The sequence below is a fragment of the Scleropages formosus genome, chromosome 16, assembly GCF_900964775.1.
Source record: "Scleropages formosus chromosome 16, fSclFor1.1, whole genome shotgun sequence".
Taxonomy (NCBI): Eukaryota; Metazoa; Chordata; class Actinopteri; order Osteoglossiformes; family Osteoglossidae; genus Scleropages; species Scleropages formosus.
In genome coordinates this window covers 22,657,396-22,671,406 of record NC_041821.1, presented here as the reverse complement: position 1 = coordinate 22,671,406, position 14,011 = coordinate 22,657,396, and the positions used below count along the sequence as shown (strand labels likewise).

Here is a 14,011-nt window from a genome sequence, read left to right as displayed (position 1 = left end):
CAATTTTACAAAATGAAGAGTGCCAATTCATGATTTAGTGCAATTATATCAATTTGTTTCAACTCCTGCTGAGTGCCAAAGAAGAAATTTGTATTCTTTCGACTTATTTTATTCCTGCAATTTATTTTCCCTGTGGAAAATAGATTGAAAGAATAAAATATATGCAGCTCACAAGAAGACTGTAAGAAGCAAAGTTCCCCTCAGCTTTTGGTCTCTTGCTTAGGTCTGTGATCCCACATCTGGGTTATTAAGAATTTAGAATTTATGTTGGTAATTTTACCTTGAAAAATGTGACACAGCTTGTATAGAAGACGTTCTCTGTCCATACAACAGTTAAACCATTTTGAACTTTTACCTAGTAATGAACCCGTTATGAATTCACGTTATAGTTACTTGTAAATTGCTTTGTTTGTGCATAAAAGTAAGGTGTTTGTGGTTTAACAAGCAATTTAAATTTGAGGCTTTGAAGAAACTAAGACACACACAGAGTGGCTGAAGCCACTTGTCCGAAGCAGGGTCACGGCAACCCGGAGCCTAACCTGGCAACACAGGGCGTAAGGCTGGAGGGGGAGGGGACACACCCAGGATGGGACGCCAGTCCATCACAAGGCACCCCAAGCAGGGCTCGAACCCCAGACCCACCAGAGAGCGGGACCTGGCCAAACCCGCTGCGCTATCATGCCCCTCCTCCTTTGAAGAATGAATGGACAAATATGGTGCAGGTACTCCTCACTTAACAACCTACCTGTTTAACAACCGCGCTGACTTACGACCAGCTCTCCGACCAGTCGGTATTGTACGCTGTACGAGAAGTTTGCTGGTGGAAACGGCGGCGCGGCGTCTCAGCGTCAAGCATCTCATCTCGCATCACCCTTTCTCAGTCTCGTTCCCAGAGTCGGTCAGTATTCACTACACTAGCGTTTGCGATCTCCAAGACCACATATTGAGATCGAGAAAGGCAGCTACCGTCTGGAACAGATCTTCAATGTGGATGAAACCGGACTTTTTTGGAAGAAAATGCCCGAAAGGTCCTACATACACAAAGAAGCTGAAACAATGCCCGGTTTCAAGGCTTTTAGGACAGGGTCACGTTGTTGTTGGGAGGAAATCTCGCTGGGTTCAAGTTAAACTTAAAGCCTTTCCTCATCTCTCGTTCCGAGAACCCACGTGCATTGAAGCAGGGTTAGTAAGCACATGCTGCCCGTTTACTATCGTGCAAATAACAAGGCATGGATGACGCAAGTTTTATTTGAGGATTGGTTCATCAACTGCTTTATACCCTCGGTCAAGCATTATGTATCTATGCATACAGTATGCTTGAAGTATCGGTAAGGGGCGGCTCCTCGCTTATCGGCCTGTTCACTTAATGACCTAGTCGTAGGAACGGAACTCGGTCATTAAGTAAGGAGTGCCTGTATTATTATATATTCTGAAGGGAAGGTTAGTGGTGAAATGGTAAGATACATATATAAAGGCATACCCTGAATAGCTAATACCTGAACTAATGCAAACATAAAAGACCTTGTGTAGTTCACCCAGCCTTGTATTGTTTGGTCTCTGCATTATTACTTTTCTTTGGTTAACTGAGCCCTTGGTTTAATGCGACTCGCAATATTAGGTTTTTATACGAAGCTGCTTGGAATGATTGATACCTGTTTATACAGCCGGTCGTTGTCGTTCTATCGATACGAGTGGGAATTGAGACCAGGAACCTTCCAATTGGACGGGCAGTGACCTTAAACAGTACACGACCCGCTACTTGAAGCCACTGAGCATTTGTCACGGCATGTGCTGACTCCGCATCTCCGTCTCTGGCAGATTCCTTAGGTGGATCGTTCCCTGTTGCCTCCCAGCGATGTCACCACAAGCCCAGGCGCTGCCTGCCCATCCAGCAGTGCGGTGGCTTTCCCATCAGCCCCCTGCTCTTCCACCCCAATGCCAAGGGCTCGCAGATCGTCATGGACCTGGCCCAGAAGGCTGTCAAGAGGCAGGCCAGCTTCTGCAATGCGATCACGTTCAGCAACCGGCCCGTAGCCCTGTACGAGCAGGTCAGGCTGAAGGTACGTCAGCGCCAAAATCCCCTAACGAGATTGCCATGCAAATCCAGCAACCTGTCTGTTCACCCTCTCCCCTCATCCTCCCTGCAGCCACAAGTGCTCTTCCTCTTCCTGTCATGAGAAAAGAAACTCTGGAGGTTTCCTTTCGCTTTGCGGCCCATGCACAAGCACATGGAGGAAAAGTGTTTGGTAAACTTTGGCAAAGCATCGCTTATAGGGAGGTTCAGCGACAGCAGCAGCAGTTAAAGCGTTTAATCATTATTTGTGTGTATCTGGCTACTCGGTACATGTTGCTACTGAACTTGTGTACCTGCTGGTGCATTTTTACTGCCTTTAGCTAGTAAAATGCCTGCTAAAGGTTCACAGTAGTGTCAGGTGTTTTTTTTTTTTTTTTTTTTTTACAGAATATTCAGAAACCAGATCTTATGTTTACTTTCTCAGGTTTCTGTTATGGAAACAAAACGTGTAAAACCAAAACAGAGGGATAGTCACTTTCCAAAACCTTTTTTAGTGTAAGAATGGGAGATGAGGGACCTCAGAAAATGCTTTGCTCAAGTTATGCCTTGACATTGCTTTCCACTGCCTTTATTACATTTATAAAGTACATCTATTCATTTAGCAGATGATTTTCTCCAAAGCGACCTACTTCTCTGAGAAAAATGCCAAGAGTTCATTGCATCAACAGAGGGAGAGATCTGACTGCAGACACATGACGGTTGAGTGCAGTCAGTTTGTCACATTCCACCATATGAACCGGTATACATTACATTTAGGCTTTTCCATTATTAAACCAATTTTTACAAAACGTGACAAACAAGCACATGTTTATCGGGCAGTTAGATCAGGGGAGACATGAGTCCGAAAGAGGTGAGCTCTGAGATCCTTCTTAAATGTAGAAAGATTCAGCAGTTCTGAATGAGGGAGGAGGTCATTCTACCACATTGAAGCCAGAACCAATATCCTTCGTGCTTTTGATTTTGGACCTCTTGTGCATGGGACCACGAGCAGCGGGCAGAGGTGGAGCGTACCATGTATTAACACTATGGTTTTAACTATGCTGTCTAATTAGGATTTATGTGGCATTTTCAGTAGTAAATTGAGATGTCGTTTTATATGTTAATTTACATATCATTGGCAACATAGAAATAGCACCTTAAAATGTAGTACAGGTGGCCCCCAATTTACGATGGGGTTATGTTCCACGAAACCCACCATAAGTCGAAAATATTGTAAGTCGAAAATGCATTTAATACACCTAATGCACACCTCTGTGTAACAAACTGGGAGATGCAGATCGCTGCTGCTGCCCAGCATCGCGAGGTAGTATCGCAACGCTTATATTGCTTGCCTGGGAAAAAACAAAATTCAAAATTTGAAGTATGGTTTCTACTGAATATCTATCGCCAGCTCACCATCGTAAAGTCAAAAATCTCAAGTCGAACCATCGTAAATCGGGGACCACCTGTATATACGTAGTATACACACACACACACACACACATTTTCAGAACTGCTTGTCCCATAGGGGGTCGCAGGGGAACCGGAGCCTACCCGGCAACACAGGGCGTAAGGCCGGAGGGGGAGGGGACACACCCAGGACGGGACGCCAGTCCGTCACAAGGCACCCCCAGCAGGACTTGAACCCCAGACCCACCGGAGAGCAGGACTGTGGTCCAACCCACTGCGCCACCGCGCCCCCCCATACGTAGTATATATGTTTCTAAATCGTTTCCAAATAAGGCAGTACTCTGGCCGAGCTGTGTAAGCAAGTTCAGTGTTAAATCTGAAATGCATTGACTGATACTCAGCTTGACCTTCAGCAAATTAGTAAAATAATCCTGATTTGGAACAAAGATTAACTATATTTATTATTTCAATACTTCAGAAGAGAACTTCACTATAATGGCAGTGTCCCAAAGTTGGATTTCCATTGTATTAAACCTGAGCCAAAGGCCTCAAATTTACTTAATTTCTGTATTTCACGATGATGTATATGTTTGTTTTAAATCTAAGTAGGATTGGATCTACGCAATAATAACAGCATTTTTATACAGCTCAGCGTCTTAACACTCGGATAAAGTAAGCAAAAGTGTCCATTTAACTTCTCTATACACTTCACAGTCATGGATAAGTTAGTCCTGAAGTTAACAGATCCATAGCGCAAAAAAGAAAGCATTGGTTTTTGAGTTAGAGAATATAAGAAAACTAGTTTCATTTTGTTAAAATTTAGTTTGTTTTCTGTCCAGAAATTAATGTGTTGGTGGTATTATAACATTTTTGCTGTATTATGTAAGTGTATATAATCAATTCCAGTTTAAATAATTATGAAGATATTCAACCGTTTTGCTACATTTTGCAGTCTATATGCTTAGTTATTGGGAGATGTGATCTTAATTTCCACATACTTTTAAGACACACACACACACACACACACACACACATGCAGTCTGAAACCGCTTGTCCTGAGCAGGGTCGCGGCAACACAGGGCGTAAGGCTGGAGGGGGAGGGGACACACCCAGGATGGGACGCCAGTCCATCGCAAGGCACCCCAAGTAGGACTCGAACCCCAGATCCACCAGAAGGCAGGACCTGGCCAAACCCATTGTTCCATCGCACCCCCTTCAGTTACTTTTAACATGCTTTCCAGAAAAAAATTAAGGAATGCATCTTAACATCTTAGTATTCACAGGTTCATATAAGGTTCACAACATACTGCAAAGAGCTGTAAGAATGTTCTGCTGAATAATAACACCATGTAGTATTTTTAATAGACAGCTGACATGTGCATTTAATGTCCTTGAGAACATCAGTATTCCAGGCAGTACCATGAACTGCTATTTTTATAAGTATGGAATTATGTCAGGAGTTTACAAAAAATATCTGAATAGAAGAAAAATAAATGCGAAATGTGGTTTTACAAAAGACTACTCGTCATTTACATTGCTTAGTTTTCAGTAGCTTTGCACCACAATTTGACACACACATATAATAACAATGCATAACAGTAATAATCAACCATTCTCATTTATTCATTTAGAAAATGCTTTTCTTCAAAGCATCTTGCAGCCCAAAGTAAGCGAAAGTGCAAGGACAGAGTTATAGATGCAGACACGTGATTTTTGAAGCCCAGTCAGTTTGTCCGATATCATCGTTTTTGCTGGCGCACATTACGTAAATAAGTGCCAAACTAATTGATAGGAAATACAAAGGTAATGGTGACAGATGATGTGAGTTACTTTGGAGAGAAGTGGGCTCAGAAGGAATTCTTTTTAACCTTCTTCAGTGTTGAAAGGGATTCAGCAGTTCTGAGGGCAAGAGGGAGCTCATTGTAAATACTATCAAATAATTTTTGAAATAACCATACTTTTCTGTAAAATTTACTCTCGTAAGAAACAGTTTATGCTATTAACATTTACACTGTTAATGTTATTCTGCTGTGCCAGTGAGTAAAAAAGTACAACTGCAAGTTACTTTGATCAACTCATATTGGTCAGGCATGGAGCAGGTATAAATACCCCATACCACTGTGACACTCTTCTAGGCTTCTGGTTTTGGACAAAACCCAAACTGATGTGCCCTTCCACAGATCACAAAGAAGCAGTGTTGTTGGAGTGGGGCCCTGCGACTTGGTTTCACCGCTAAGGACCCATCCCGGATCAACCCAGACAGCCTGCCCAAGTACGCCTGCCCTGATCTGGTGTCCCAGAGTGGCTTCTGGGCCAAGGCGCTGCCCGAAGAGTTCGCCAACGAGGGAAACGTCATCGCCTTCTGGGTGGACAAGAAGGGCCGGGTCTTCTACCGCATCAACGATTCCAGCCCTATGCTGTTTTTCAGCGGCGTTCGGACCGTGGAGCCCCTCTGGGCCCTGATTGATGTTTATGGTCTTACCAGAGGGGTGCAGCTGCTCGGTAAGTCTGGGAGGAGACAATGCCACACATTGTAGGGCCATGTGAGCCTGTCGTTCCCTGGAATGCGCTATTTGAAAGGCTTGTTAGTCTTGCAAGCCTTAAAAGTCATATTCCAAGCCTTAGTAGTCCAGTTAAATTAAGAAATTTGTATTTCATCTGGCGTCAAATGAACTCTTTGTCCTTGTTTATTGAAGAAAAACATTTAAGTATCCATGTAGGAGAGCATAATAAGGCTATCTAATTGGTAATTCATTCAAGTGGTTCATTTGCAGTTGATGCCAGTCTCTCTACAGGGAGATGTTTGCTCAGAAGCGAACTAGAGTTGTATGCAGTGCTTGGGGAATAAAGCGGTTGGAGTTCTGGCCTGTTTGCAGCTGCAGTCTGCACAAATATGTCATATTAAGGTCCACATATGTCACAAGTCGATTCCTTTGTATAGATAACTGAATAAAAGCTCTAAATAGCTTAAATCACGGAGTAGGAGGCACCTAATACGCTCTTCGTCTGTCTGTTTGCATGTTGCCTACTGAAACAGGCACAGAAACACTTCCGTACTATGGCTTTGTGTGTACGGAGTATGTCCTCTGCTGATAATGCGTCGGCTATGAAAACAAAGCAAACGGTTTTCCAGGAAGAACCCCTCGACTCTCTAGGGAATTCATGCCGTCATCCCTTGGGGTAAAAATAGAGTGGTCACATGTGTTTTGATAGCACCATTTAACCTAATTTCGGACAGTGCCAATTGACAGCACTCTCCGTATCTGCTTGTGGGATGTTCGGTACACTGCCCAAGATCGGCTCCCATGCTTTTAAGCCACAGTATTGATGTTCTGTTCTCAACAAGCTCAATGCTGATGTCACAAAAATGTGGCAAGTTCATCTACATTTGTATGCTCATATTGACCTACGCGGATTTTCCTTTGCAAGTAAAGGAGAGTGTCAGTGAATACCAGTCAGTTCACTTGGGTTCAAGTCATTTGGTAGTTCAGGGTAAGGTACGGTAGTTATGGGTAAATTCAAGGTAAGGTGAGATATCAATGATTTAACGCCACTCATAAAATGTTTGATGCCCCATTTAGTCAGTGTCTAGGTGTTTTCACTTCACGCACTCAGGGCTCCGGAACAGTATCTTTGTATTGGAAAGTATTAATTTTGTTCGAATAACTGTGGTTTTTGCAAATGAAGCCCTGTATGTCACAGCATCACATGTTGCGGTACATATTTAATAAAAAACAATCACATACAACAAGTGAGGTTCTTGCATCCAAGGCTGCCGTTTAGTCTAGATATCAAGCTGAGCACGCCTTCTCATATTTCACTCATATTATATTGCCTTATACTATGCAAATACCATATCATGGAAAGTGACCTATAGGTTTAGGAAAAGAGATTGAAAAGAAAATAGAGAAGTAGAGTAAGGTGGAAACTGCCACATCTGGAGACTAGAATGCACTTTATAAAGGGAGTGAATCGGGTGTCAAGTTTTGCAGGGATAGCAGTTGATCATATCAACCTCTCCAGGGTCTACGTTGGACATTTTCCCGGGCAATGTGGTAAAGCTACATCGAAATGACAGTTTTAGCAAGTAGTGAAAGAGCACGGCTGGCATGCCTGTAGACACCTCTTCTCTATTGCTCAGTGTTTTCACTTTTAAAAAAAAAAAAAAAAAAAAAAAATTTAGAAAAAGCACTTCTGACCTATTTCACCTTATGGATACTGTAATAATGACTTTATGAGTGTTTCCCCCAACGCTATTACTTACAGTGTTATTAGGTGCCTTTTTTGGACATTTGAACAAGAGTAGTGTGGGCTGCTTTTGGAACTGCTGACCTTCAGAATGACCTTTTTAACCACTTCAAGCAAATAGTGAGAGGGGAAAAACTGAAGAAAATGAGCAGAAAAAAAAATACACTCAACAGACAGTGTATCTGTCAAAATCTATGAGTTTGAGTGAACCGTATCATGCTTTGTTACTCAATTTTATTTTTATTTTGTTGATTTACTTTTTATTTTATTGCTTGGCAAAAATTAAGATGGCCTACTGTAGGCCTTTCCACAATTATTATAACACTGAACTGTAAAACTGCGATAAAACTGAGCTAAAATCTAAAAATATAAAATCACATGTAAACAACGCAGGAGTGATAATGGTCAATGGTCTAGAATGACTTAACTGAATTAACAGTATTAATGTTAAATATGTCCTTATTATACCACCAGTAAGGTAAATCCACCCTGAAGAAAATATTTATATTTCAGTTAATCTCAGAAATGCTCTCTTCCCTGATTTTTATTTTCACATTTTCTTTTCTGTGCTGCCCAGATCCATATTTAAATTAAGAAAAATTTCCAGTAGTTCGAAGCCATTATTACACTAGGTTCAATCACATAAGTATTATTTAAGGCATAACAAATTTTCTATGGTAAAATTTTTACTCAAGAATGTCCTAAATACCACAACATTTAAAATTAAAGACAATGTTATTATTCTATGACTGAAAGGGAATTTCTTTAAAAAAAAAAATAAAAAACACAAATGCAAATTGCATATCTGCACATGAAAATTGTTTTTTTTTCAGTGTCACAAGCAAAGCCTTCGACGCAGGACTCTCAACATGCATTTTTCAGAGGCTGGCGCTCACAACGCATAACGCGGGGTGAACACACCTCAAGCACAACCTTGTCTTACCGTGCCGCACTGCCACCTGTCTCGCCAAATAAGGCCATCTTCTCCTGCTGGCTGTTTCATTACCTTGCAAAGGGCATTAATGCAATTTAATGGCTGCTCATGCACACGTCAGGGCAGGTTTGCCGTGCTAGATCAGCTCTCTCCCAGCAGTTGGAAGCACAATTTACATCCCCTAGCCTGCTCGGTGCAACAGGGGAGAAATGTTGCATGTCCTGTGGCTTGCCCACTACCACCCTTAGTCACACTGCTGTTTATTCCAGACACATTTACATATTTCCCCTTGACATGATTCCTCTTGATTATTTTCACATAACTAAACATACCTTTTGCCCCAGTCCATAAGAGATGTTTCGACAGCAAGTAATGTGGTAGCTAAGGGCTGCTGGTTTAAGTCCCGGGAAGGATCCCGCTGTAGTATTTTGTATTTTAATTCGAGTTTGTTCACAAAAACTCAGCCCTAGACACTGGTAAAACTGTCATTTTCGATAAAAGCAGCAGTAAGCAGCAAGTCTGTTGTGCTTCACTAGTTCACTTTTTTTTTTTCTTTTCTTTTCAATAATTTCCCTTCTTGCCATGAACATATGAGATATGGATGAGATACGGAACGGGTGAATTAATGCTATAATGACGTAAGTCTGCAGAAGCACCATTTCACAGACAGGCATTTCGGAGGAATAGGAATGACTCACGATTTATCTGCATTAGTCCAGATCTGAGCCCCTCGAGGAGTTCAGTAAGACTCCAGCAGATAAACCATGAGCTCTTCGACAGACGACAAGTGGTCGGTTCTTCTTTGGATGTTTTTGGTTTGGTACAGTATTTCACCTTGATTTTTGTCGCTCTTTGTGTGTAACTCAGCACTGAATGTGTATTATCTTCTCAACACCCTGCTTTACTAAACCGTAATACAGTTAATAATATACCGGTCATCATATTCAGTACTCGAAGTCTTTATGTAGTGTGGTGGCAATATTGCGGGTTTGGTGTACTGATTCTGTTGGGCGTTCGGTTCTGACAGTCCTCACTAGGATAACAGCCCTGCCATGACAGTCATTCTCATTGGAGAGCTCAGTAACCGATGCATTATACTGAGTCAAGGAACACGTATCCTCTATCGGATAAATATGATCGGAAATTTTATCTTTTTTCGCTCCACTTTTAAAATATTAAAGACTTTAAAATGTTAATGTTCAAAGTCTTCAGTCTGTTTGGACCCCTTCTGCGCCATGGACTTGGAAACGGCTTTCATTTTCATTCCAAATGAGTCATAGGTGTTTTCAATCATGGTTTTCAGCGATTGTAAGATCATATTTTGGCAGACGGATTCAGCAAGTTTTTTTTTCCCCCTTCCTTTTTCACTCCGAAAGCCATCTTCTGGTTCCGCAATTTTCTTGGCCTTTGTTGATTGTTCAACGTCAGTTTAACTGATGTGTTTAAGATAGCCAGATGTGCTCGTCAGGCTTGGAATACCCTCGAAAGGTCAGGGGATGATGGTTCCAGACGCTTCTTGTTATTCTTGTTCTCGGTTTGCATTGCTCTTGCTAAGAAGCAATCAGGTACTGAGAATTAAGACAGTGTGAGGGTCAGTTTTCATTCCTCTTGTGAAAGTCCCGGGAGGCATGAAAAAAAGCTTGGTTTTCCGCTCTACCGTAGTGTGCCATGGTATGTTTTTGGGAGCGTTGTGAAATTGCATGATAAAGTGTACTGCCTAAATACCCAGTGTGGATTTTTTTTTTCCTAAATTAGTTTTGTACCTACATCTTTGATGGATTTCAGAGTTACAGTAACTCGGCTTCAGTTTTCACTAATCCACTGATATCGGTCCATGAGAGAAAGTGTGGCCCTTTAGAGGGCAGGATTAGAATTAATCAAAACCTTCTTGCACACTTTTTTTGTGCTCAAGGAGGTTCTGGAGGATTTTCACTATTGCCAGGTGTGTTTTTTTTTTTTTTTTCCCTTAGTCTCTGCATGGCCCTTATGCCCTCCTGATATGTTTCATAAACAGCGTATTTATTATTACTTATTATTGTGCAGATTAAAGTAGAACGTAAATCTCAGGTGAATGTGGTCACACTTCACATGAAACAAGTGCTCCCAAAAAATATAAACGCTGATCAACTGTGGCATTTAATGGCTGTGGAAGAGGAAGACAGTAATTTGTTTATCATTTGAGGAAGTGTCAGAGAGGTCTCATATCGCTGGCGACCGTTTTCAGTTGCGCACCTGCCGTTGAGTCCTCGTACTCTGTGTTAGTTTAGTCAAAAAGCTAACATGGGAGATAATAGAAGCATGAGTCACAGCCACATATTTGCCCTTTGTTTTTTTGACGCCAGGATAAAGCTGTCTGTCAGTGTTTGGGGGCGGGGGGAATCCATTAGAAACCACCAGAGGATGCTTTTCACATCCAATTTGCTGTTGGAAACATATGGTACAGTATATCCCATCATTGCTCTTGTTATGAGCATTACACTGAAAGCAGGACTTCTCATCCACTGAACGTCACTGCGAAGTGCTGCTCTGTTCCGCTCGCTGTAAGGAATTGCTGTGAGCGGGTTTCTGTGGGGTTTTTTTTTTTTTTTTTCTTTCTTTTACACTCAACATTTTCTTTAAATCTAAGTATGTATCTCACCCTAACAAAATCACGAAAAAAAGAAAACACCGGGGGGCCTTGGAACATATTTTTCTGATTTTGTTTGTGCTCATATATTTTATTTGATTGCTGTTTTCACCTTTCTGCAATACATGTTATAATAAATGTAATTTAAGCAACTCGCGTTGGTCCAAAAGCCAGATGATAAATATTATCTTCGGGGCAAAAATATCTGGTTTCTGACATCTTGCTTAGACGTATTACATTGCGTTTTGGCTGCGGCTTGAGGCTGATTTAGGGTGAAAGGGTATTCCGTGATATAGGCCACTCCGTGGCAGCTTTTAGTCAGAGGCATTGAAATGTTTGATGCATTTTCAATTCTGACATAACAAATAGTTGTGTTCTTCTCCCCGAGGGGAGGACGCAAGAATAATGACTTTTAATGTAATTACATTTCTAATAAACACGGGCATTGTTAGCAAGGAGTTATTTAAAAAGAATATTAGCAGTGTAGAAAAACAGAGCGTAGTTAGGATTTTAGAAAGCTTTTGGAGGATTGAGTATTTTAAACATATTAAATATATGGTACGTGTTCTCAGTGTGAAAGAGAATGATCAAATATCCGGTCTGGCTCACTATTGTGCTGTCTTATTGCGTTTTGGGGTTAAACGTAATTATGATCATTGTATTTGGTTGCCATCAATCACAACGTACTGCCGTTCGTTCTGGTTTGGAGCGTTGTGCGCTCGGGAGCATTCGTCTTATTGTTTCTTTGAGCAATGTAAATAGAGACGGAAAGAGGAAGACATTGTTCTCTTTTTGTTAGTTTTGATTAATGGAGGTATGTGATTGGCCCGAAAGTTTGATTCTGCTGAAGAAAAATAACTGTATTAAATTAAAATCTCGTGCTAAGCGGCCAGAACACCCAGAAATAACAAACTGAAGCGCAGAACGGATGCAGGAATGTGTTAAGCTGTCCCTTCGATTTCAATGGGAAAGTACAGGGAAATGTATAATTGCAGAAAAGCGGGGAAAAGTCATGTGCCTCCACTTCATAAACATGTTATTGCAGGTTTTTGGCGGAAATGAACGTGACTCTTTTCCATTTGATCTTTCTTGAGCTCTTTTCAAGTGGCCACTGGTCCTAGTTGAAGCAACTAATGTAAATGGTCTTGTTATGATTCCTGTCAGTTGTTACGACTGAGTTATTTTCTTTTCATTTTCATCCTGTGGTAAAATGCATTTCCAAAATCCGGTTAGCTCCACGATGTTGCACAACTGTCATCACAGAGCCTCCACATTTTGTGCGTTCCATACGATGCGTGTTTTTCGCGTCACGTGCAATTACCGTGTAATATAGTTTTATCATGGAAGCATTCGCAGATGTCTTCCGAAAAAATAAGTGGGGAAAAAAAGAAAGTGCTGGATTGACCTCATTGGTTGTTTTGCTGATACCGAGCATGTAGGACAGGCAGTGGTTCCAGTCTCCACCAGACCCAATGATAGTCTGTTTAACCAAGGCTTAGGTGTTAGGGAGCAGCTGAAAAAGAGAGAAATAGCACCTTTAATTAAATTACGGTATGCCGTGTCATTAATTCTGTGCCGCGGCCTGGGCCTGCGGAGTCTGACCGGAGACGCACGGCAGGCTCTAATTTAAGCACAGCTATGCTGAAATGACCCAGGGGACTGGGGGCTGTTACTTATTACAGCATTTGTCCTGTGTTGGTTGTGACAATGCGCCGCCTCCCAGTCCAGTCCAGGGATTCTTTCCAACGAGGGTTCGAGAGCGGCGGCTGCCGTGGGGCCTGCGACTGCAGAGCTGCAATAAACAGTACCCGTTTTGCAGGATTGCCCTCAAAACATTGTAAATCCGTCTCCCCCCCACGGCCTCACTCGAAACAGCCTGCCCCGGAGCTCTACAGAAGCGTCTAATGATCTCACAGATGTGGCTCTTCTGTAGAAGGACACCCCCCCCCTTCCCTTCGACCTCTTGCTGCCTCCTGTGCTGTGGGCTGCCCCCCCCCCCCATCTTCCCATGATGAACTGCTTGAAGGTTTGGCAAAAGGCAGCTTTCGAAGCCCTGCAGTAGACAGGTCCTCATCTCACTGAGGAAGGGCACCCTTCCACTACTAAAGACAACGACCGACATATAGTGCTAGACATACAATACTGAACACCCTACAATGACTCCCCCATCTAGAGAGCAGAGCAGCGCAGTGTAAAACACTGAATCTTGCACACATACATCCATGAAAGGAAGTTTTAGAGTCACTGGAAATATACATCATTACTTATCTTGGACTTCTTTTGAGGATTTGACTACGGGGCGTCTTGGACACATCAACAACCAACGCGTAACATGAAAAAAATCACCAACGGAAGTTGAATAGCTTATTTAGCATGAGTTCAGCTTAATCGCTGGTTAAACGGACGTGCATTCAATACACCGAGTATAATAATAATTACAATAATTTTTTTTGAAAAGCTGTGCTTGGTGTTGTCTTTGCAGCTACCCCAATTTGTCCGCACCATTCTGTGAGCTGGTGGATGGGCCTGCATTCAGAGCCTGGAATTCTCTTGTTTAGAAGCTCATTTCGAAGTGATTAAAGCTGCCTACCGCATTTGTAAATGCTCTCCTGAAAGGCGGACAGCCAGGGGGAACCAACGGTCCGGTCCGTCGTATTGGAGGCAAGCAGGTGCGTTGTAATTGGAGTGCAGCAGCTGGTGCTGTCCTACGTGCCAGTTTTGGCAGAAGTGATCTTGCACC

General features: G+C 42.2%; 1 protein-coding gene across 3 annotated transcripts in view; it reads left to right on the top strand.

Moving 5' to 3' along the window:
* The window catches only part of neurl1aa (neuralized E3 ubiquitin protein ligase 1Aa), a 72,360-nt gene that overhangs the window by 37,697 nt on the left and 20,652 nt on the right, over positions 1-14,011 (top strand). For all 3 annotated transcript variants that reach the window (XM_018750703.2, XM_018750705.2, XM_018750704.2), the window contains exons 2-3: positions 1,819-2,060; positions 5,644-5,965. In XM_018750703.2, coding sequence (XP_018606219.1) covers positions 1,819-2,060; positions 5,644-5,965 — 564 coding nt within the window. The remainder of the gene's footprint in view (positions 1-1,818; positions 2,061-5,643; positions 5,966-14,011) is intronic.